Consider the following 24,111-nt stretch of genomic DNA (forward strand, 5'->3'; position numbering starts at 1 on the left):
TTATTTTGGGGGGGGGGGGAGTCAGTTGCTTCAAATTGGTGTGGGGAGCAGTGGTGGATGTGTCGTGTTGCGTGTCCTAATCCAAAAGAAAAGAAGCCTTCAGAGCCTTTGAAGCGCGTTACACGCCGCAGCGAAAACAAACCCATCCCGGGTCTTGAAGCTGCTGTCCAATCCAACAACCCAACGCAAGACTTTCGCCGAACGACACGCGTTACGACCTTGGTTTCCATCTCTGCTGTGCTCCCAGCAGCTACCTTCCCCCGCCTCCGGCCATAACGTTTCTCGGGCAGCAGGATGAAGAAGGTTCTGAGAGCCCAGGTGGAGCACCCACCCTGCCACCGTTACATGGAGGCCCCCAAAGAACTACACCTCCCAGAATCCTCTGTTGCCGGCCGTGTTCCTCGACCCCCCCCCCCTCGCGGCCTTAATCCGAACGGGCGATGCGAGAGGGCGGCTGCAGCGCCGCCGGCGGAGCCTGTGGGAAGAAAGGCTGCCCCGCCTCTTTCGCTCTTGTAAACGGCGGAGGGCCAGGCTGGGCTACGCGGGGGAACTTCGAGAGGGGCTCTTTCTGAGGCGTTTTTGTTACACGTGAGGCTTATTCATTTGGCTGATAACGGTAATGTAAATCCTACATGCGCAGTCGGCGGCTTGCCGGTGTTCTGCGGCTTATCCCGCATCGACAACATTCACACAAGGCGACAGCAGAGGCGCTTTTTAGTGTCACGTCACGTCACGTCTGAAAAGGGCTGAAGCTGCTTGCTGAGGCAGGACGGGGAACTTGTTGTGCGTGGCGGTTCCTGTCGAAGATCCCGGGAGAAACTCATTTATGCCCACAAGTGAAGCATCCCATTGTGAGTTCCCTGGGAAACTCGTCAAAATGAGGGTTGCTTTCGGAGTTTAAAAAATATATAGAATCGCAGAATTATAGACTAGGAAGAGCCCTTTGAACATCACTAGTCTAAGTCCTCCCCAGTCCAATGCAGTATTTACAATGCAGGGTAGGTGCAACTGGAGAATCCCTGACAGGTGAACTGGGCTACACTGCTGCCGCTTGGTATGTGATATGTTACTGCGGTTTGTGTGCTATTTATTTAAGGTTTGAACTTTTAAAGGATACTCCTTTTTTTGCAAGTACACAATGTAGGTCTGTAAAGTATAGCCCAACATCAAATAACCCATGAAACAACCCAAAGGAGTCTTTTAGATTTAAGGGCGTTGGGATTCCAGGTTCTGTCTAAGGATTTCAGTTGCAAGTGGACTGTGCATCAGGCCTTACAGACGGGCGTTTGCAAGGATTGCTGATTTGCACATGTGTCACAGATTAGCCACCATAGAGAGAACTTTAATACAGTACCATCTGGAAGTCACTCATTCAGAATATCTTGCAGCTCAGGAACCTATTGTGATTTAGTTGTCAATTGAAATTACCCAGACATGAAGTTTGGAACTGCCGTTTACCCTCCACAAGACTGACTACATGTGTGTGGTTTTCCTCTTGTTCTTTTCTGCTTGGATTTCTACTGTGAGGGTTAAAGAGAAGGTAATCCAAGTTAAATCCATGTTCTTTTAGAACTTTCTGGAAATTGCTGGGGTGTAGTCAGAGAGAGTGAGAGGGCAAAGAATATGGTGTTTTTGTTGCAATTAATCCTGTTCCTTTCTCTATTGTGTGTAGATTAAGTTACAAAGCTGCCTGTTTACTGCCCTTGGACGTCTGCCATGCCACTGTAACCTTGGCCATTATGTGGGGAGTCCAGAAAAGAGTGCCTTGTGTTTTTATCACTCCGCAGTAGTGAGAAGAGTCGATATGCAGGGATCTTCTATGTATGAAGAAGAGGCCCATTATCCCAAGCAGAAGTGGGAGCCAGAGTTGCTATGGAACACAGTATATATGGATATCCCTACCTTTGTAAGGGACGCGGGTGGCGCTGTGGTCTAAACCACAGAGCCTAGGGCTTGCCGATCAGACGTCAAGTGCAAGTAGATAAATAGGTACTGCTCCGGCGGGAAAGTAAATGGTGTTTCCGTGCGCTACTCTGGTTCACTAGAAGCGGCTTAGTCATGCTGGCCACATGACCCGGAAGCTGTCTGCGGACAAACGCCGACTCCCTCGGCCAGTAAAGTGAGATGAGCGCTGCAACCCCAGAGTCATCCGCGACTGGACCTAACGGTCAGGGGTTCATTTACCTTTACCTTTTACCTTTGTATAGGGACATGGGTGGCGCTGTGGGTAAAAGCCTCAGCGCCTAGGGCTTGCCGATCGAAAGGTCGGCGGTTCGAATCCCGCTGCTCAGTCCCAGCGCCTGCCAACCTAGCAGTTCGAAAGCACCCCCGGGTGCAAGTAGATAAATAGGGACCGCTTACTAGCGGGAAGGTAAACGGCGTTTCCGTGTGCAGCTCTGGCTCGCCAGAGCAGCGATGTCACGCTGGCCACGTGACCCGGAAGTGTCTCCGGACAGCGCTGGCCCCCGGCCTATAGAGTGAGATGGGCGCACAACCCTAGAGTCTGTCAAGACTGGCCCGTATGGGCAGGGGTACCTTTACCTTTGTATTAGTAGCTCTTTGCATTTTCAAAATATCCTGCTAGCAAGTTACTGCACACTGAAGGTTTTTGTAGTATGATTTTTTAATATTATAACTCAGTAAGGATTCCAGACTGTTCCCTGAAGGCTGAGCTTAGGTTTGAAGAAGTCTGTTCTGATTCCATCCTTCCGACTTTTGTTGGGCAGAGGGGCAGGTTTGGTGACTTACTGCAATCTACTATCAGCAGCCAAGAGACCACTGAATTTGTACTCCTTTGCAGTTTGTAAGAAGAGTAAGCAGAATTTGAAGCCAGGGGTATAGTGGTTGTTTGCTTTTTAAGTAAACTTCAGGACTTTGTATTTTGTACTGTTTTCTAATATCAAACTGTTGCTCACTGCAGAGTTAATAAAGATAAGGGGACATCAGAGTCCCTTCCCATCCCCCCAAAGCAAGAACTGATCACTCAGCAGCGGTCTTGCTAACAACGTGGAATGTTTCCAACTGTAGTTCCTCAGATGTCTTTCTAAGCCTGGTTTTGATTAGAATTGAAGTTTATGTCCAAGATGTGCTTTGCTATGCTAGTATTTATTGTAGCTTGCTTGTTTTACTTGCCAGTTTTTTTGGTATCTACTGAAGTGCTGTCTGCAGTTTCTCCTTCTAATCTTTTTTTTTTTTAGATAACTTTCCTGCAGGCGTATTTACCAACAGTGGGTTCTAGAGAAAAGCCCAGGGAATCTTGTTATCCTATTTCAACTCGCTTCCCCCTACCTCCCTTGACATGCTTGCTGAATGAGAGGAAAATAGTGTCTAGTGACTGGATTTTGTTGCCTAACTGAGCTGGCTGAAAAGGACCAGGCTAAATGATGCACAAAATCCTTGGGTTTAATTTAGTTTAGTGGAACTCAGCTTGAGTCTTGACATTTTTTTCTCCATAGGGATGCAATTAAAATATAATCTGGATATTGTTAGTAATAGGTCACTTTTCCCTGTCTTTCTTTTGGGAACATCCTGATATTCTGTACAGTATTATGATGAAATTTGGGTTGCAACGGTACAGGATTTCCCTACCACCAAGCTTGTTACTTTGCAGTGTTAGGTGAATTACTCCCTGGATGTATTCATGGGCTGTTTTCTTGGCTTGCATTTAGTCAGTCCATATGTATGGAGGATGGCAACAGTGAAGTCTTTCACCATTGGTCCAGATTGACCATGCATGTTTTATAAGTGGATCGATGTCTTTGGGACGAAGTTGCGTACTCTGGAGAAATGTTTGTGAGAGAAAGTTAATACTTTTCTCTGTGGGAGAATGTTGCTTAATCAAGACATTAATACAAATCTTGACTTATGCTACTTTTAATACCAAATTAACTCATAAAACTTTAATACTCTCTCTTCTGGGTCTCCTCTCTCCCAATTTGAGTTGTGAAGACAATTGCTAATCTATAAATTATTATTGTTCCATTACTAATATACTTGTTTTGCATTATTTATAGTAGACTTCAATACATAACATTTAAAACACACACACACAAGATGCAAGTGAATACTGAAAGCTTTTGGCAAAATGTAGGAAGGAATACTTACGTATCTGGTGGCTTGGATCTAAAAAAGGGATGGGGGGGAGGAGGAGAACCGTTGTCCACTTAGTCAAATTTTTCTTTTTTACTACATGAAAATAGCCTCTGAGGGTTACCACTGCCAGACTTCTGTAGCTTGTCTGGGGCTATCGAGCAGTATGATGCTATGATTAATTTTTAAAGGACACATGATTTACCTGTCTTGGAAAGGTGATATTGATATAGTGAGGATATTAAAGGTGTGCTATGAGGATATGTTGCTCAACAGTGTTCTCTTTGAAATAAAGGTTAAATACATGCTGTATTATTAATAGAGCTGAGGCAGATCTGATTAAGTACTTTACATATTACAAACAAAGCTGCCCCTTCCTGGTGACATCATCCACTGGACAGAAGTTTAACCCTTTCTGCTATACATTCAACTGTGTTTGCCCATGTTCATCCCTAGTAACCACTGACTTTCTTCCTCCCTCCCTCTCCTGTAGTCTCCCATAGTCTCAAAATACAGTTTAGAAATTCTGGAGATTCTGAGCAGCTGGGGAGATTGAGGAAGAAGCATTAATCTGTGGATCATAAAGGTTTTTGGGTCCCTGCCCTAAACTTGGTTCACACAAAGAAAGACAAGAATGACACCATTGCTCCCTAGCAGGTGGCAAATTGTGTCAAGTATATTAAGAACTGCTAAAAGATTTGTCAGAAAATAAAAATAGAACCCATTTACCTGTATCCTCTCTCCAAAGAGATTTTGTCTCTGCTTAATTAATATTGAAGGTGATTCCCACCCTTCTTCTCTTGAAGCTCTTGGGTTGAACAGTTCCTGATAATTTCCCTCTGCCCAGATAATTTTAATTAAAACTCTGCAAGCCACACAGACCAGGTTGAATGCCTTTTATTAGATATTTAAAGTGGAAATTTCTTCTCTTTCCATTCCCGGGTTTGTTTTCCAAATACTTTTTCTACCCCACATCCAGAGGATGCTTGTATTAGGGGCTGGATTCCTCGAGCATTCTGATATGGCTTCCTTGTCCACTGCTTCTAAACATGTCCAACATCCTAAACACGTGAAAATATTTGAGAGCTTTGAGTAAATGGTTTGGCTGTAACATGGAACAGAGGAGCTCAGCTAGAAGCCGGCCAATGCCAGGGGATTTTATTGTATAGTAGAGGGCGCAATTAGGATTGCAAACATAAGAGGAGTTTAACACACACAGCCCTGCTCCCTTGCCGTGATCCTGAGAAAAATCACCCCAGGAGCAAACAGCAGTTCCTGGGCAGGCGGGGGCAGGCAGGTGGAATTAGCAGCTTCAGGAATCATAGGGATGGGGCAAGGGGAGAGAGACAGAGGGGGGAAAGCCTATCCATATGCTGAAATCCCTATCCTGATTAAGGTAAAGGTAAAGGTACCCCTGCCCGTACGGGCCAGTCTTGACAGACTCTAGGGTTGTGCGCCCATCTCACTCAAGAGGCCAGGGGCCAGCGCTGTCCGGAGACACTTCCGGGTCACGTGGCCAGCGTGACAAGCTGCATCTGGCGAGCCAGCGCAGCACACGGAAACGCCGTTTACCTTCCCGCCAGTAAGCGGTCCCTATTTATCTACTTGCACCCGGAGGTGCTTTCGAACTGCTAGGTTGGCAGGCGCTGGGACCGAACGACGGGAGCGCACCCCGCTGTGGGGATTCGAACCGCCGACCTTTCGATCGGCAAGCCCTAGACACTGAGGCTTTTACCCACAGCGCCACCCGCGTCCCTATCCTGATTAACCCCCCCCCCAAAAAAAATAGGGCTGCCAGGAGCATCCCAGACGCTGAAATTTCAGGGCCTATTATAGGATGTTGGGCCAGTCCTACATTCCTGGCCTCATTTATTTCACATGGTTCTTGTGAAGATAATGGTGAACGGGGGGGGGGGGGGGGACGGGACTATATGCATTGGTCTGAGCTCTTTGAGGGAGGAGCAGAATCAAAATGTAATAACATAATCATTACCGGAGTACTCCCAAGCTACAAATCTGCTTCTTCCAGGGAAGTGCACCCATGTTCAGAACAAGCTGACTCCTCACCTCCTGGACTCAAGAACTTGGAGCACATAACACCACAGTCTTTTCAGGGTTCACCTTCAATTTATTGGCCCACACCCAAGCCATCGCTACCTCCAAGAACAAGTCTAGCACCTCAACTTTACTATTATTTTGACCTGTTAGTTGACCAAACCTCTCTCTTTTTAACCCATCAAATGCTCCAAATAATTCAGTAACAGAGAGGGGAGATGCCTTCAGCTATTGGGAAGCACTGCTAGACACACACTTTCCATTCATTGAATAGTCTCCTGGCATGATGCCTTTAAATATCAGAGCTGTTTTGATTTAACAATTGGTTCATAACACTTTTTTGCTGTTTGAATACTTGTACATAATTGATTTACAGTTGTTATGTGCAAAGCTGATCAATATATTCATTATTTCGGTATAAAAGCATGCATCACTGCAATTAAGTGTTGAGGGGGGGAAGCCAAATGGGGAAACTCCCCCCCCCCCCTTTCTAGCTTCTGCTTCTAAGATAATTACTTCATTGTGGTTATGGATAAATATTTAGAAATTCTTCCTTTAAATCCCAGCACATTAAAGTATTGGTGCTATTGCCAGCTACATTGAAGTGTTTCTGTTGCATATTTGCTTTGGCAGATCCTCTAGTGTTCCATTATGGAGAGAGAACATGATGGCTTTCATTTGTTTCCCTTGCTGTCAACTGCATACAATAGGCTTTCTTCTCTTGATTCACCCAGAGTTTGTCTTCACATGAGAATAAGGACAATTGGAACAGCTATTGCCCTTTGCCAATACCCCCTTTTTGGTGGGAGTGCCCACGTGTCGTGAGAGTGCCCCAAAATCCAACTATTCTGGACAACAGCCATATGAGAAATATGTAAAGTAACTAAGCAAGTATTAGAAATCACCCCAGAATTGGCCCTACTAAACATCTTCCAAGACAATAATGCCCATTTACACCACAAAGAACTCATAACCCACATACTTTCAGCAACCAGACACTGGAGAGACCTGTCAGGAGTAAGCATGGACCAATGGTACCAATAGTATGGGAAACAGCCTTACTAGAAAAATTAACCAATAAACTGAAACTGACACATGGACAAATAGAAGAAGACGCCTTTATCATGGCTCCCCTTTATCACGTACGCAGCCAAACAAGACAATGACAAAAATCCACCAACAGCATACACATGAATATGGCTGACCTGATCCAAAACACCCACCCACCCCACTCACACACAAAAACAAAGATCACCACAGCCAATCACAAACAAACAACCACACCTTGGCCAACCCCAACCTCTCTCACCACCAAAGGAACACAAGTGAATAGCACAGAACCTGCACAAGTGACGCTGACACAAAACCCCACAAATATTAAGTACTCCAATCTCCTGCAATGCAGGAATCCCAGCCATAGCACCCAAGTTGTGTACAGTGGTATCTCGGGTTAAGTACTTAATTCGTTCCGGAGGTCCGTTCTTAACCTGAAACTGTTCTTAACCTGGAGTACCACTTTAATGGGGCCTCCTGCTGCTGCTGCGCCCACCACCGCCCGATTTCTGTTCTCATCCTGAAGCAAAGTTCTTAACCCGAGATACTATTTCTGGGTTAGCGGAGTCTGTAACCTGAAGTGTCTGTAACCGGAAGCGTCTGTAACCTGAGGTACCGCTGTAGCTCCATTCAGGGGTAACGGCAGATCATGGCATTATGTGAATGAGCCTTGTGCTTATGCATTCCCATGGTTTGATCCTGGTTTGGAGGGACCACACAATCTAGCAGTGGTAGCTGCAGATTAAATAGGAAACCTGGAGTGTTTCCAGATGGAAGTTTATTGAGGAACCAGCACTGCTCATGCACTCAAGATTATGCACCAGAAAAGGAAAAACAAAACCCAAGAGTCTATATGGCTTAATTTATTTTTGAATACACATAGCCCTGTTTTAACATAATAATACTAGCTACATTCACATATTCATTGAATGAGCATTTAAAGAGAGAGACAGTGTTGCGTAGCCCCCACTCAGTGCCCCTTGGACCAGTCTCTGTCTCTCACCTAACCTACCTCACAGGGTTGCTGTGAGGAAGAATCCGGGAGGAGGGGACCCATGTATTCCACCTTGATAATTCTTTGCAGAAAAGGCATGATATAAATGTAACAGTAAATACATTTTTAAAATACTGAACCATTCTGTTGAGTTCATTTTTTAAAAAAGCTATGTGCCTAACTTAACCCCCTATGGAAAGAATGGTTCTCCTTAACTATTTTGAGAAACTTTTTAAATATGAGAAATGTGGGGGTGGGGCTAATGTGTTAATAAACAACACATTTCAAAGGCCCTCACCACCCAGGGAATTATTAATTATTTCCCCCAAAAAGCATGTTTATAACACATTCTGCTGCACAGTCTCTCGTGGGCTGGATGGAGCCTTGTTGCTGTTGTTTCACAGAGTTAATTCAATGCTTTGAAATCGCTATGGGGGTAAATAAGATATTCAGGGGGATATACAGAAGGCAGCCTTTCTCGTTTTTAAGAGCACAAGCACCCAACTGAATTCCATATTTATGTCCTAATGGTACAGCGTACAACATGTGGCTTTCACACTTTTAGACACATTTTTCAAAAGGTCAGTTCCTTGCCTGAGAACCCATATTGAGAGGCTAATTACACCAGGACTTCAAGGAGGCTCAGCTTGCAATGCTGTGTGTGCTCTGTAGGAAAGCGTAACTGAGGGAGGGAGTTCCCCCCCCCCCAAAAAAAGAATAAGGCTTATATCGCCTTTGAGCTCCTGTGACTCAAATTGAAACAACTATTATGAATTATGCATCAATAAAAAAAGACTCTTGTCTTAAGATTTATTGCATCTTAGTGACAGTCCGCATGGAAATAACTTTAAGAAGAAACAGGAGGGAATGACTGGTAGGACAATAACAGAAAATAGGTGAAGTCAAATATTTGCTTTAGGTCCAACAGGACCACCTTGCATTATTAACCCTTGAGGAGAGCTACTATGAAGTGATGTCTAATTGGTATCTTATGTCATACAGTTTAAAGAAAATACATAATGTTTTATCAAAACAGCCCAAAGACTGTTTTTATTCTGGCCCTAAAATATAAGCATTCTAGAGAAAAAGCATGCACACAACCAGTGCCGCTGCTGCCGCTGCTTCTTCAAAAAATAATAATGTGCTGGTACTCATCATGAAGTTGTTAAAGTAACTGCCACACTTTTAAAATGTTTTTTTTTTGGGGGGGGGGTGAAGGTACCAGTACCAAAATGTCATTATTGCCATAATTGTGGTGATTCTTTTGCAGTCATGATGTTGCTTGAAATACTGTTGGCTGTTGTCTTGGGAGCAATCATTTACCTGTTTCTGACCAAGAAGAAAGAGGACAAATTATCTATGGGAGATGGATGGTGGGGCAAAGGACAGAAGCCTGACTCTGAAGAAGATGCAGCTATATATCCTTTCAAGGTGGAAACATCAGACGGCGAGATAAATGTAAGAAGACTCTCTTTGTCACAGAGTTTGCACAAACAGCAGGAAATTCTAGGGTAGCAGCATAATCTCAACCACGGTTTGTTAAAAATGCTTCAGTAGCATTTATAGCAGAGCTTTCCAAACTGTGTGTCGCGACATGTTAGTGTGTCGGCTGCAGTGTGTAGGTGTGTCACGCAAATGCTTCCTGCACTCCTTCTGGGGCTGAAAAACTTAATTACTGTGACGCGAAATGATGCATGTCTAAAAAGTGTGTCAATAACACAAAAAGTTTGGAAAGCTCTGACTTATAGCCAAGTAAATGTGCTCGGTTAAAATTGCAACATAAATCTGAGTTCCTTTAGGTTTACATTTGTAACCAGCTCTACTACCCCCTTAATTTTAACTTGGATAATTTAAATGTATAAAATGTGCTTAAAGCATTCAACTGAGTCGCATCAGTTTCAGTTGATTTTTAAATCAAGCCAAGAACTATAGATATATAGAAAATATGATACATGCTGAAATGTAGGCTTGCTGTGCAAATACTAACAGCAGTTATTTTCTCTCCAGCAGTAATTTTTACAAGCAGTTTTGTTCAGAGGTCACGGCTGTATCATATTAATCTGGATATGACCCTACCGTTGCCTGTGCTATTAACAGAGAACAATACAATAACGTGTTGTAGTTGTCTGTTTGCGTTAATCAACCCAACCTGGGCTATTTTCTGTATCACACATCACTGATAATAGCTTTAAAACAATGAAATTCAGAAGGGTACAATGCACACTGAGCGGAATCTAATTTTAGCTGTCTTTAACATCTGCTGCTGTGTTGGCCCTGTCCTCAGTTCTCAGGGGAGAGAGCCTTTGATTTTTAAAGTCCAGCTTCATCCTAATGGCTGTGACTTTCTCTTGTTTGTTTCAGGCAAATGGAACCAGCTGGTTCTAAGAGCACTGCTGCGTGATCGGTCAAATCGTGCCCCAAATTTCTTTCGCTTTCTCTCTCTTTGTGCCATACTTGCACAAACCCACATAAAGCTACTATATAGCCTATCAGGAGAGTGGGAAATGCATTGCCTCCAATGAATGGGGGAAAGAAAGGTTAGATAAAAGGGTTCACACAATAGGGCAACATGAGTGTTGGTGGGAAGTTAATGTTTGTGACTTCCCCTCTTTTAGCAGAAGAGTATTCCTGTGTTACAAACAGCGCAGCGAGAGCGTACAGCCTCTCTCTTTATCTCTCTCTCTTTAAATGTCATGTGAAATAACCAGTTGAGGTTCATGACACCTACATTCTGTGGAGCATTCACAAAAGAACTTAATGTATTGTCAGAAGAGTTGTTTTTGCAGTGGAAGTAGAATAAAAGTTCAGTATTCTCAATAGAAGCACAACCAGAATTGCACATGTGGGTGGTGCAGAACAAGTGTGAAATGGATGTCCATCCCACACCACAGAATTATTGCATAGAAAGGTCTCGTATAGATTTCACACAAATCTGTGTTATACCAAGTTAAAACTACCAGAAAGACACCAGTCACAGCAAGAAAAGGGAGGATTTGAGAGAAAAAAGTATTTAAATTTTTGCATATAACTCTCATGTGAGTTTTCAGTTCTTCTTCTTTTCATTTCCTCATTCTTCTTTTTCCCTCCCACACATTTGTGGGGTCTAGTACTTACATAGAAGACTTGATGAGGTGAGGTTTGCCGAGCCATTAGAGGATAGTCGCTTTCGATATGGGTTTAATTCAAATTATCTTAGGAAGGTTGTCGCTTATTGGAGGAATGAGTTCAACTGGAAGAAGCAAGTGGAAGTTCTCAACAAATTCCCACAGTTCAAAACAAAGATTGAAGGTTTGTAGCCAATAGTGCTCTGATCAGTCTTTGAGCTTTCCTTGTGTTGCATGGGTTTTCAGCATGAAATCAGTTTGCTTATCCATGAGTTTGTTAAAGTAAGATTGCTTTGGCTGTATTGTTTTCTTATTCTGTACTTTTTATATATTTACAACAATATAGTAAATAAAATTTAAAGTCATGTGACTTTAAATTTTATTTACTACATTGTTGTAACACACCCTGGGATCTTATGGTGAAGGGCAGGGAAGAAATCCTATAATTAAATAAATAAAATTAGATTTCCCAATTTGGCTTTGAGGTCTTTGGATTCTAGGATCCACAGAGAATAACATTTGTTTTTTCAGTGCTAGCACCTTTCAAGTCTGAAATTCAAATGGGTCTTCTCTAGATAGAAGATATCAGTCTTCCCTACACTAAAAGTACAGCAGCATCGGAGTGGAAGCAGTGCAGGGTTGCAGCACTGGACATCTTCAACCTGCTGCTGTGATTGTAGATCTCCAGTCCATTCACAACTTGAGCTGCTGAACGTAGGGGAGTCTCTTTTTGCAGCAGCCTCTTGTATTATGCCTGATCCAGCAGTGGCCAGTTGTATGCTCCAAGTCCTAATGTGACAGAGGTAGTCTCTCTGGTAATCTTGGATAGATTTATGCCAGGAGTTGGCAACCATTTGGGGCCCATAGGCACACTAGCAAACTAGAGAAACTGTCATGGATACCAGCCCTCCCTCCCCAACCACAACCAAGCACACATCACAACCTTTTTTATTAGCTACAGTAGAATGGGCACCTGTATACTTGCAGCTGCCTTGTTAGCAACCCCTGACTTAGGCTACGTGTGGGGTGTTGTTTTTTTAAAGTGAAGCTAGTGATGCTTACTACTACATCTACTTCCAGCTTATCAATTTGGCATCTAGCAACTGAGTCAAAGAGCTCGTAACTGTTTTTTGAACCTAGGTTCCCAGTTATGCTAGGAAGCAGCGCACACAAGTTACTGGGTTATAAAACCAAAGTCTCTCTTTTATTGACATGTGATTCAGTGATCAGATGAGGAAATTGGCATATGTGTTGGTCCCTGGAATTTCAAAGGACCAACTCGGTGAGCACACTTAAGACTGCCTTCCTACTAAACAGAAAATCACAAGGCAGCAAACCATCACTCTCCAGAGCACCCTCCCTGTAGCAAATCTCATTCACAAAAGCATTTAATAATGTTATGCTAGTAACTAATGCTATATCTAGTATATGTTTATGCCCACCTAATCTGTATTAATAAATATTCTAAAGTTTTTATGTGTATGTATATTTTCCATAGGAATCGATGTCCATTTTCTTCATGTAAAACCTTCCCATGTGCCTGAAGGCCAGTCTGCAAAGCCGTTATTAATGGTCCATGGCTGGCCTGGCTCAGTCTATGAATTTTACAAAATAATCCCCCTCCTGATGGATCCAGGGAGCCATGGCCTGAGTGGCAAGCGTGTTTTCGAAATAATCTGCCCTTCCATCCCTGGCTACGGCTTCTCCGAGGCACCTCACAAGCAAGGTACGTTGCATTATTTTGAAGGATCTGGAAGTGGTACGTGTACAGCACTTATCTTTGTTAATTCATAGGAACAGAGGAAGCTGCTTTGTACTGAGTCAGACCATCAAGCTCAGGATTGATTGTGACAGGGGTTGCCAACATTTTGGGGCACATTTATTAACAGCAGGAACTGCTGTGCTTAAAACACACACTCACATACACACTCACACACTGCAACCAAGTGCACAGCATAGTCTGTCCTGTCGTCTATGACAGAATGCTTCTTTCAATCCTAGCTTCTTCAGGGGCAGGGAAGGTATTTCATAGTTACCTTAGGTGGCAGGGCAGACCTCTCTAGGTTCATGGGCGCCAGTGAGCACCATGCTGGTGACCACTGGTCTATACTGGCTGGCAGTGGCTCTCTAGGATTTCACATAGGAATTTCTCCCAGCTCTACCTGCACACACCGGTGCTCTACAATGGAGCCATAGCCATTCCCAAGATTGTTTTGACCTCCATTCTGTACCTGTGTTGTTTCAAATAGAGCAGTAGATGTCTGTCTATGCAAATATACCTGAAACACTCAAATGTGCTTGCTAGGGACAGGGAGTTACAAATACTAAAGCTGTACACATAAGGTAGCTTTATTTGCGCTTTGGCACCCTAACCCCATCCAGGCATCCAGTCTAGATGTGTAGCTGGGCAGTGCATCCTGGTCCCACCCACAATGCCCTGCCCTCCTCCTGCTGCCCTTTTCTTGTTCAGTGCAAACATTCAGAAAGGGTCCTCTCACTGCATTCAACTGAAGGTGATCAGAAGCCTCTGCACAACTGGGACCCTTGTTTTACCATTGCTCAGCATGGAGTGGGGTGGCGACATTGCAGGGAGAGGCTTCTGTGCACAAGTTGTGCTTCATCTCCCCTTTGTATCCTGCTGTTTTTCCAGGCTCAGGGCAGTAGGGCTGCTATTTTTTGTCCGCATCATAGTTCTGTGATGAAGGTTAGACTGAGAGTGTGCGTGTCACAGTGATTTTCCTGGAGAAGGTCCCACATTTGGTCCTTGGCATCTCCGCTTAAAGGGGGAATAACACAGGAGTAGGGAAAGAACTCTGACAGAGGACCAAACTGCACACTTCACTCCAGAAACTCATGATGAGTTGTGCAAACTGAGTGTAAAGGCTATTGCTTTTCTGGCAAGGTGTGGATCAGAAGGTTGCATTGTCTCTGCTCTTTTACTTGATGTAGTAAATAAATGCTCAGTGTGACTGGGGGGAAAATTCCTGTGGCAGCCTTAAATCTAGCTAGAAATTAGTATTGCACAGATCGTGTTTGCACTTGGGATGAGGCGGAAAGCAGTCCTACTTGATAACTTTCCTCCCCTCTCTATAGGCTTTGATTCTGTGTGTGCTGCCCGTGTCTTCTATAAGCTGATGCTCAGGCTGGGCTTCCAGGAATTTTATACCCAAGGAGGGGATTGGGGCTCGTTGATCAGTACCAATCTGGCTCAGATAGCTCCAAGGTGAGTGTTCACCTTCTTGACAGGCGAAATGCAAAACAGATTTGTTATTTAAGCAGCATATTGGCTACTTATGAAAATGGGGCATCTCCATCCTGATTTAGATTAAATCATTTGGCATATGATGTTCCCCCATCAGCAACATACCCCAGGGGGAGAGGAAGCCCTGTGACTCGAGCACCCTGCCAGCTAGACTGTAGGAACCAAACATGCTGAGATTGCACAACTACTTCCCCAAACTTAGAGTCCTGAGTGTGTCCTGAGACTCCCAAGATTCTGGCTTCCTAATGGGAGCTGCTTGTTTCTTCTCCAGTGGGCTTGGCCTATATGTTTGTTCAAAACAGCAACAGTGCCATCTAAACTCCAGGTAAGTCATAAATCTATGGAGTTAAAAAGAAATATTTTTGTGGATGACTTATCTAACTTTTGTAAATTATTTTAGCCACGTGAAAGGTGTTCACTTAAACATGGCAACAGTGACTACCCTGCATTTCAAGCAACTTCTTTCAATTACCTTGGGACGGTATTTCCCAGGACTCTTTGGTTTTGAGGATGTGGATGTCCAGCGGATGTTTCCTTTTAAGACAAAAGTGCTCTACAGGATCCTAGGGGAAGGTGGCTACTTTCACCTACATTCTACGAAGCCTGACACTGCTGGTAAAAGGCTTTTTTTTAAAAAAAAACAACTTGCTTGTCCTTCCAATTAGTCAATTTATCTTTGATCAGTTAATAAACTTTTGTGTTCAGAGTTGTACTGTTCCATGCTACCCACTTTCCCAAGCGGTGAGAAGTTCCAAGAGCAGCACTGCCAGGGTCAGACTTGCTTTTGGAGGCTTAACGGTGCTTTTATAATGTTTTATTTATTCATTTACAAATATCCCACACTTTGATCTCCTCTGGCTCTGGGTTGAGCTGTTCTGGAGGACTAGTTAGCTTACACTGAACCATTGGCACATTTTACTCAATTTAAATGTTGCCTCTTTATACATGGAGCTTTTGGATGAGCTGACAATGCCTGGGAGAAAACAGTCAAATTTGATTAATGGGTTTTCACCTAGATACGCAAGTGAATTAGCTTGACTGTATTGTTGTGATTAGGTCTCCAGACTTTTAAGTGCCTCTGTTTAAAATTATCTTTTTTATAACCTGATTGGAAAAATGAATTAAGAAAAAATGGATCATGCGTTCAGGTATATGCAGATTAAATTATAGGGCTGAGTGACAATAGCACTAGACTGAAATAATTTCCCTAATTGGCATAGTGTATTACTGCATTGCTGCAGAAATGGCATATACTGATCTAGTTCAAGAGGACTCAAAAAATGATTAAATCTAGTCTGTACATATGTTGTTTGTTTCTGTATATAGCAAAGGTGGAGAACCCCAGACCCACGGGTCTTTTGCAAGCACCAGGCCTCTCTCTCTGGCCCTAAGGACTCTCCCAGGCCAAACCCCGAGGTCACACCCCCTTCCCCTCCTTGCTTCTTATCTTCCTTGATCATTTTTGCCTGGCTCAAATGTGTCCTGCAACTCCTGATAATGACTCTTGCTTGCCTGAGTGAAGGATAGACTGGAGTGAGTGAGGGAGCACACCTTGATTAAAAGCTGATAATGTCAACAGGGGCTAGATTAAGCCTGCGGTTGGTTTCTCTCCCACTGCCGCCACCACCCAGTCTAGTGAATGCGCCCAAAAGTGCTGCCTACTTTTAATGCTAAGAGTATAGGCGGAAGGCATCAGTGGCATGGTAATAAGAGGCTCTACAGAGAGCTTCGTAAAGGACTCCATGTTCTGCAGTGGCAAAAGATTGCCATATGATGTCAGTGTAGATATGTTCTGAACTGCCCTGTGATCTTCGGATGAAGGGTGGTACACAAATTTAATATATAATTTAATGGTAATAATATTAACAGGTGACAACAGAGATGACACACAGGTGTCTTGATACAGTAGGTGCAATGAAGGTGTTTAAAGACTCAGACTGCCCAAAGTGTCTACGGTAAATGTGCCCAAAATGGCACCATCCAAAAAGAAGAGAGATTTATTTATTTGTTGGGGAACTCCACGGTGGACTTTATATTTGGATTTAAAGGGTCTCCTATCAAAGCTAGTTTTAAACAAGCTGATGCAGGAAACACCTGCACAGCCTTTATCAGCAACAGTTTTGAAAGTGCCATTGGTTTCTACGGGATATTAGGGTTTGCAAAGCTGATTCTTTTCACAAATGATGTCTGCATTTGCCCTGGTCACACCACTGACTGTATTGGAAAGCTGTGTCGGGTTGAGCATTTTAGCAGGATTCTTTCATGGGTAATCCACAGCAGGACAAATCAGAGCTAGCATGGTGGGATAATGGTCAGGCTCCACTGTGCTGCTCTCCCACCTGTGGAAGCAGTTCTGCCTTTCAGGGAAGCAGAGCTGCTATCACCAATGAGAGAGGCAGGCAACGTAAGGAAAGATTCTGGCTTTGTCTGACCTCCATAGGAACATAGGTACCCTCTTTACCTTGCGTCATGTCACTGGTCCATCTAGCTCAGAAGTGTCTACACTGACTGGCAGTGGCTCTCCAGGATTTCAGACGGATGTCTGTCCCAGTCCAACCTCAAAAAGGTTGGGGATTGACCCTTAGACTTCCGGCATTCATAGCAAATGCTCTACCACTAAGGACCAGTCCTTCTCTGTTACCAAAGCTTTATCCCACTGCTGGTTTAAGCTTCAGTTTCCCCTTATAACTTTAAAAAACAAAATCCTCAAAGCTGTTTCAGCATGTTTGTTTATTCTGTAAGGCTGTTAATACTGTTGGTACATAATTCATCCTACAGATCAACTTGCCAAGTGTCTCTTTATTTAGTGTCTTGTCAATCAGCAGCTGCTTCAGACAGCTGGAGTCTTGTGTTTATTTGGGGCCAGGGGGTGGGGGGGGGGAGAGAAGCTAGCTGAAAATATGTTGGATGAAAGCGAACCCTTGGTTTTCATTCTTGTTTAGGCTGTGGCTTGAATGACTCTCCTGTGGGCTTGGCTGCATACATCTTGGAGAAGTTTTCTACATGGACCAATCATGCCTTTCGAGATCTAGAAGATGGAGGACTAGAAAAGTGGGTGTCATTTCTCCCTGCCCCTCTCTCTAGGTTTACAGATGCCTATTTACCTTTGATGCTTGTTTACCTATCTACACTATTCTCAGATTAGTGTCACAATCGCCTCTTGTGTTGAATGCTTAGCTGACACTCTTCTTGGTCTTCTTTCCAACCAGAGGGCTGAATCATCATGGGAGTAGAGAGGTATAAACATCTTCCCCTGTAGCCCCCATACTCCCCTCGTCTATCTACATCCTTCTTATGTTTGGACTGTCCACTGTTTTCCTTCCTTCCACCTCCTCCGTGAGATCCTCAGCTTCATATACAGCAGCACTGTGAACCTGGAAGCAACACTTCTCCCTGTTCTGCTGCCCCATCCTGTCTCAGTCCAGCCATGTTTGCTTTCAGTCGTGTTGGCAGGCTCAGAGAACCAAATGTAACACAACTTTCCACAGTCTATTCATTTTAAGTGTTTATGTTGTGCCTTTGTAGTGCACATTCAGAGCGGCTTAATGCCAGCGCAACTTGGTTTGCAGTTAAATCTGACTGAGCAGGGAGGCGCTGGACTGCAGTGTTGCTGAATTTAAGAAATCAAATGCTGCAGATGATTTTGAAGTTAGCTTGTAGTGCCCAGTTCTTCACCTGCTTTGAAGGTTTGAAACGCAGCTCAGTCAGAAAACTCAAAAGAAGAGCACATGTTCTTGCATGTCCTTGCTGACATCTAGTGTCACCATGCATGTATGAGTATTGTGCAAACACACCCCTTTGGACAGGAGAAACATTTGTGAAGGTGGCAGCCTTCCTATGCCGAACAAGAATTTGCAAGGAGAACACCGGCTTGCTCCACAATCTAACTTGGGGTTGTTTTGTGGTGGAGTCCTGCAGGTTAAAAATGGCTTAGACCCCTTTCTGAGAGGAAAGAAGCCTTAACTTAGTCTTTATAACAAAGTCCTATGGCCTGCAAATTAGCTGCTCTACAGGCTTCTCTTATGCCACAGTCAGCTTCACATCTCCTGACTGCCTGGACAGCTGAACATGTTGCGGCCCTAGCAGTGAATTATCTAAATTGGACATAATCCTCTGGGAACTTCCCTTACAATAAGTTCTGTTGAAAGGGAGTGGATCTGTGTGCTTTAACTCATTTATAACAGGGTTTTAGCAAAATAACTGAGCCGCCGCCTTTCTTTCTTTTTTAAGCAATTCTATAAATGGGTATATTATATAAATGTGAAGTGCTTGAGGGGTTTGCTGTCCATATTCTGTCCCTGTTCCCACAGAGTCAACAAAGAAAGGGCTTGATTTACTAGATTATCATTTTGTTGCCTCCTTTAAAAAAAAAAAAGCAACAAGGAAAAATAGAGAGAGTCAGGATAAATGGAAGGAAGAATGTATTCCATCAATATCCCAGAGACTCAAGCTAAATTTAGGAAATAGCTGGAGATAACATTTCTGAACCAAATGTTGATGTGTTGACAGAGATCTTACATCAGCATTTCCCAACCATGCCGGCTAAGACTGATGGGAGTTGTAGTCTTGGGAGTTGTAACCTGCACAGAGCACTTGAGAGGGAAAGGACGTGAAATCTAAAGAATAAAATAATAATGACCTTAATATTTAACGGCTCCAGATTTTGGTAACAATGTGCCAGCTTAGGCTAAGGATGAAAAAGGCTGCAGATGTTGGTGATGGAACATAGCTGACGAGTTTTGATGTGGCTGTTTCTGGATTGTATTTTTCAGGAAGTTCACACTGGATGATCTTCTCACAAACATCATGATCTACTGGGTATCTGGGTGCATAGTGTCCTCAATGCGTTTTTACAAAGAGAATATTGGGAAAGGAATTGGCACCCAGAAGCATGAGAAGTAAGAGATTCCTCTGCCTATTTTAGAGAGCTCTTTTCATACCACACGCGCGCACACACACATATAGTTGCCCTGTGTCCTTTCCCAGTTTTTCATATTTACTCAGATACCATACATGTGCCAAGTTTAGACAGAAAGTGTGCACAAAGGTATTCCTGGTGACTTGTGAAATCCACATCCAGACATTTCAGTGTCAGCAATAATAATAATATACAAATGTCCTAAATGCATTTGCAGACTCATGTGGATTTGCAGCAGGGCCAAGGAGGTTCATGAAGCTATGTCCTTGTACTTTTCTCAGGCAAGCTCAGTCATTTCACTTGCATAGGGAGCTCAGTGTGCGGTTGCACGTGGCAGCAGAGCAAAACCAGTGCTTCTGCCGCCACGCCCTGTGCCAGGCTCCCTGCGCCTCTCGTTCTGGGCAAGCTGCAGCAATCTGCTTTGTTGGGAATTTAGGAAGGCAACAAAGGCCCACTGGCAAATGTGATGGGGATGCTTAGGGCAGAGAAATATAATTTGTGGGTCCTCTCCAGACCTTCACCTCCCCGTTTCCCATCCCAGAGTTAGTTCCAACTGTATGACTGAGTTCTGTCTTGCCTTTTACATATGCTTCTGGCGCAAGGTCTGCTAGCACAGGAGCTTAAGATATGTGCTAGTACAAGGCATTTCACAAAGCCTCAGAATGGATGCTAAGCCTATGTTGCACAAAGTCTTCCACTGACTCAGGATCAACAGCATCTCTGCCAGTTTCTTCCACTGCTATATTTCTGGAGCAAAAGCACAGCTTGCCCTGCCACAGCATATCTACCTGGGTACAGAACCTGTTGACCTGGGTGCAGAACCTGTTGAGCTCAGTGGGGCTTACTTCTGAGTAGACATGCATTAAATTGTGCCCTCGACCTTCCTTTTCCCTGTTTTCCCTGTGGTTTGGAGTCCTGTTTGAAGAGGTCCCTTCACTGCAAGGAACAGAGTGACATGTTTTCCCTCTTGGTTCTCTTGCAGGCTCTCTGTGCAAGTCCCTACAGGAATTGCTTCATTTCCACATGAGGTCATGCATATGCCCCAGTCATGGCTTCAACAGAAGTATGCGAACATTGTTTCCTTCAGCTACATGGCCAGAGGTGGACATTTTGCGGCTTTTGAGGAACCAGAGCTCCTTGCAGCAGATATTTTGCAGTTTGTGGGGAAAGTAGAAAAGGGCAACTTTGCCAAGAAGTTGGGTTATGGGCTGTTGTAATCACCACTGTAGGGAATCCTCCCCCCACACTTAAGAAGTAACTGAGATTAAAAATGATAAAAATGCTTTGCATTTAGGGTAGCTTTTGCTTAAGTTCCTGGGGTGTTTTTCTTTTTTTGTAGCACTGTTTCTCTTCCCATGTGGCTAGATAAAAATTGAATTGAGGCACATTCAAGCTGACCTTGTGATGAGTTTATATAGTGTAGTGCCCAGAAGAGTGAACAGTGAATTAGGATGACTTTCATTCTAATGGTTACTATTGCTATATCACCATCCATGCACACGACAATTTCTATAATCTTTGAGAATTCCTGGAGAACAAGTGAGGTCCTTGCAAACTGGAGATGGGCAAATGTTGTCTCCAACTTCAAAAATGGGAAAAAAGAAGAACCAGGTAACTCCCAACCAGTCGACTTGACATCGATACCAGGAAAGGTCCTAGAAGTTAGATTAGCTTCAACCAGAGCCAGGGCCTTTTCAACTCTGGCTCCGGCCTGGTGGAACGCTCTGCCTCATGAGACCAGGGCCCTGCAGGATCTGATTTCTTTCCGCAGGACAGAGTTGTTCCGCCTGGCCTTTGGCTTGGAGCCAATTTGATTCCCTCCCTCCCTCTCTTTCTTTTTTCTTTTCCTTCTCCTCCTGCGATGAGGCTACATTTTAATATTTTAATGTCTCAATATTTTAATGTTGTATTTTAATTTTGTTTTTAAGTTGTAATCATTCAACTTGTTTTTATTACTGCTTGTAAGCCGCTCTGAGCCCGGCCTTGGCTGGGGAGGGCGGGGTATAAATAAAAATTATTTATTATTATTATTATTATTATTATTATTATTATTATTATTATTATTATTATTATTAACAGTCAGTCTGCACCCACTTAGAAAAGGATTCTGTGAGTACTAAGACCCCGCATAGGTTTCTCAAAAGCAAGTAATTCCAGACGAATATAATATCTTTTATATATATAGTTACAAGCTTGGTGGGTCAAATGAATGTTGTGGATGTGTATCTTGATTTCAGTGAGCCTTTTGACAGAGTCCCCCATTATGTTATTGCAGAGAAGCTGGTAAACTGTTGGGTGAATCTGTCAATTTCAGGTTCTGTTTTATTATCCAATCTTAAATTCACTTCCCCATATTTCCAGACCATTTTGTATTTTCTTTTTAAGTCCTCATAGAAATGAATCAGCATTTTAGCACGAATTTCTCCTAATATACACGTTTGTATGCTGTTTTGCCCCACATACACATTTTTGCAGAGCAGTCTGCCCAAATTTTCTCTAATTGTATGTATGTATTTTTCACTAATATATGCCTTTTTATGTGCATTTTATCCCAGGGCATGCATTTTTGTGCACGTTTCTTGACTGGATAATTTTGAATTTCTAGAGGTGGCTGTGTTCATGTACTGTTTCAGAAAGTGCAAATTTAAGCAGGTTCACCTTTAAATGCAAACGGAATCGCATTTCCCCCTCGGCCCTACATGTAAGGCCGCTTCCTATGTCTAGTTTATACCTCAAGGCCAGTTCGTCTTCCACCTCAATGAGGAAGGGCCATAGCTCAGTGATTAAGCACTTACCTTGCATGTTATTGTCCCATGCTCAATTCCCAGCACCTCCAGCTAGGATTGGGAATGACCCTTGCCTGAAACCCTGGTAGGAGACATCCTACCGGGCATTGTAGGTAGTGCTGAGCTAGATGGACCAGTGGCCTGACTTGCTAGGAGGCCGCTTCCTAGGTTCCTAACACTTAGCTTAGAAATTGCTGAAGCAACCGGCTCTGGTGGCCACAGGCTGCTCTGCCTGCATTATTTATCTGCACCTTTTTGTTCCTTTCCTTGGCTTTCTGAGTGACATTCATTTGTCCTCCCGCGTCTTCATCCCCCACGTGTGGTCTCCTATTTCAGGGCATGAAGTCACCCGCCAGAATGCTCCTTGTGCACACCAGCATCTGTTACAGCGAGGGAACATAGCTGTACAGTAATTTAAATTAATGTTCCCCGGTAGACTGATCTGTCACGATACAGACAAAATAAGTGGGAAGGAAGTTCACTAAGTGATGTTTGCCAGACCCTGTTTTCCACTCTGAAGTGCAGAAATATTTTGCGTCTTGCCTCCTGCAGCAGCCCCATTTCAGGGGCCCGGCCCAGGGAAAGGGGATTGCGGGAAAGCTACTGCACACACCACTGTGCTCTTGTGCTAACCATCTTTGATGGGGAGGGAGGGAGGGAGTCTTGGAAGGCGAGAATAAATACTACCAAGAAAGCTGCCTTTGCATATAAAGACTTCAGATGCCTTGGCAGCTGCTATGCTGTGTAACTGGAGACAACTAAAGCACACACACACACAGAGCAACCGCCACGTGGGAAGTAGATGTCAAAATGGTATTATTCATGTTCTGTCCTACAGGCAAGCCAAGAAGTTCCTTACCTAGAATTTATCTCTTTCAGGCCATTTCAGCAGCTTTGTGCACTTGTCACAGTTCAAGAGACCAAATTACAGACTTATAGAGTTGGAAGGGACCATATGGGTCATCTGGTCCAACCCCATGTAATTTAGGAATCTTTCACCCAAGGGGCTCTAACCCATGACCCTGAGATTAAGAGTCTTGTGCCCTTACCACCTGAGCTATCCCAAACTAAACAGCCCAACCTAAATATGAGAATTTGGGAAATACGTCGTAAGATGCCACGTTTTCCTCCAGTTTCTCAGGGTTTCGAAGAGCTGGAATTTATTTCCAGTTCCAAAATGGCCCTGTGCAAATGTTGATGGTAAATATTCTCCAGGTGTGTTGCTACTCCACATTTCTATTTGACATCCAAAGGTTTGGCAGTAGGGATCATCACTTGAACTGCTGACAAATGGAGAGGAGTAACAGCTAGCATTTGAAAGACACCTTGCAATGTTTTATGCTTATTTGCTTATTTACTGCTGGAGCAGTGACAGACTTTGGGCTTTAAAATTTCAGGGGTGCCCCGTGCAATGCCAGAATTCAGCACCCTCTCCCACCTCTCGCCTTCAGTTGTTCATCATTGTTGCAGGGCCCTCTTGACTCAGCACCAAGGAGTCTGGAAGGAGGAGATAATGAAAAGGTCTTTATTTCTATCTTTCGGACCTGCCATTGTTAGTCTTCAGCTGCTCATGTTGACCACCCACCGGACTGTAGTAATGAATCCCAGATGGGCAGGAGAGATGGGAACTGACCCGGCGGAATTTAGTTTCACACTTCTGGGAGCAGGGGAAGCCTCTGGAGGCAAGAGACCTGCTGCGATTGTCTGGCCCATCATTTCTGAGCAGGGGGTGGGAGGTTGGAGCTGCCCAGGTAAGTCCTGGGCATGGTGAACAATTCATTGTGTGGTGCTGCTGCTACTGAGAAAGCTGGCTCTGGACCCAATGGATTGTAACCACAAATACCCGCCTT

General features: G+C 43.9%; 1 protein-coding gene across 5 annotated transcripts; it reads left to right on the plus strand.

The window, feature by feature from the left end:
• The first annotated feature begins 429 nt into the window (after positions 1 to 429).
• Positions 430 to 20,764, plus strand: EPHX1 (epoxide hydrolase 1). 5 transcript variants are annotated; one of them, XM_028724523.2, is made up of 9 exons: positions 430 to 588; positions 9,462 to 9,649; positions 11,299 to 11,479; positions 12,794 to 13,021; positions 14,389 to 14,518; positions 14,958 to 15,172; positions 17,500 to 17,608; positions 19,330 to 19,455; positions 20,458 to 20,764. In XM_028724523.2, exons 2-9 carry the CDS (start codon positions 9,464 to 9,466, stop codon positions 20,690 to 20,692), a joined length of 1,410 nt encoding a protein of 469 aa, XP_028580356.2. In that variant the 5' UTR covers positions 430 to 588; positions 9,462 to 9,463; the 3' UTR covers positions 20,693 to 20,764. The 5 variants fall into 5 exon arrangements, with proteins under 5 accessions (XP_028580356.2, XP_028580354.2, XP_028580355.2 ...); XM_028724521.2 differs by having other exon boundaries at positions 432 to 851; XM_028724522.2 differs by having other exon boundaries at positions 432 to 616.
• The last annotated feature ends 3,347 nt before the right edge of the window (positions 20,765 to 24,111 follow it).

This window comes from Podarcis muralis, chromosome 3 (genome assembly GCF_964188315.1).
Source record: "Podarcis muralis chromosome 3, rPodMur119.hap1.1, whole genome shotgun sequence".
In the NCBI taxonomy this organism is placed as follows: Eukaryota; Metazoa; Chordata; class Lepidosauria; order Squamata; family Lacertidae; genus Podarcis; species Podarcis muralis.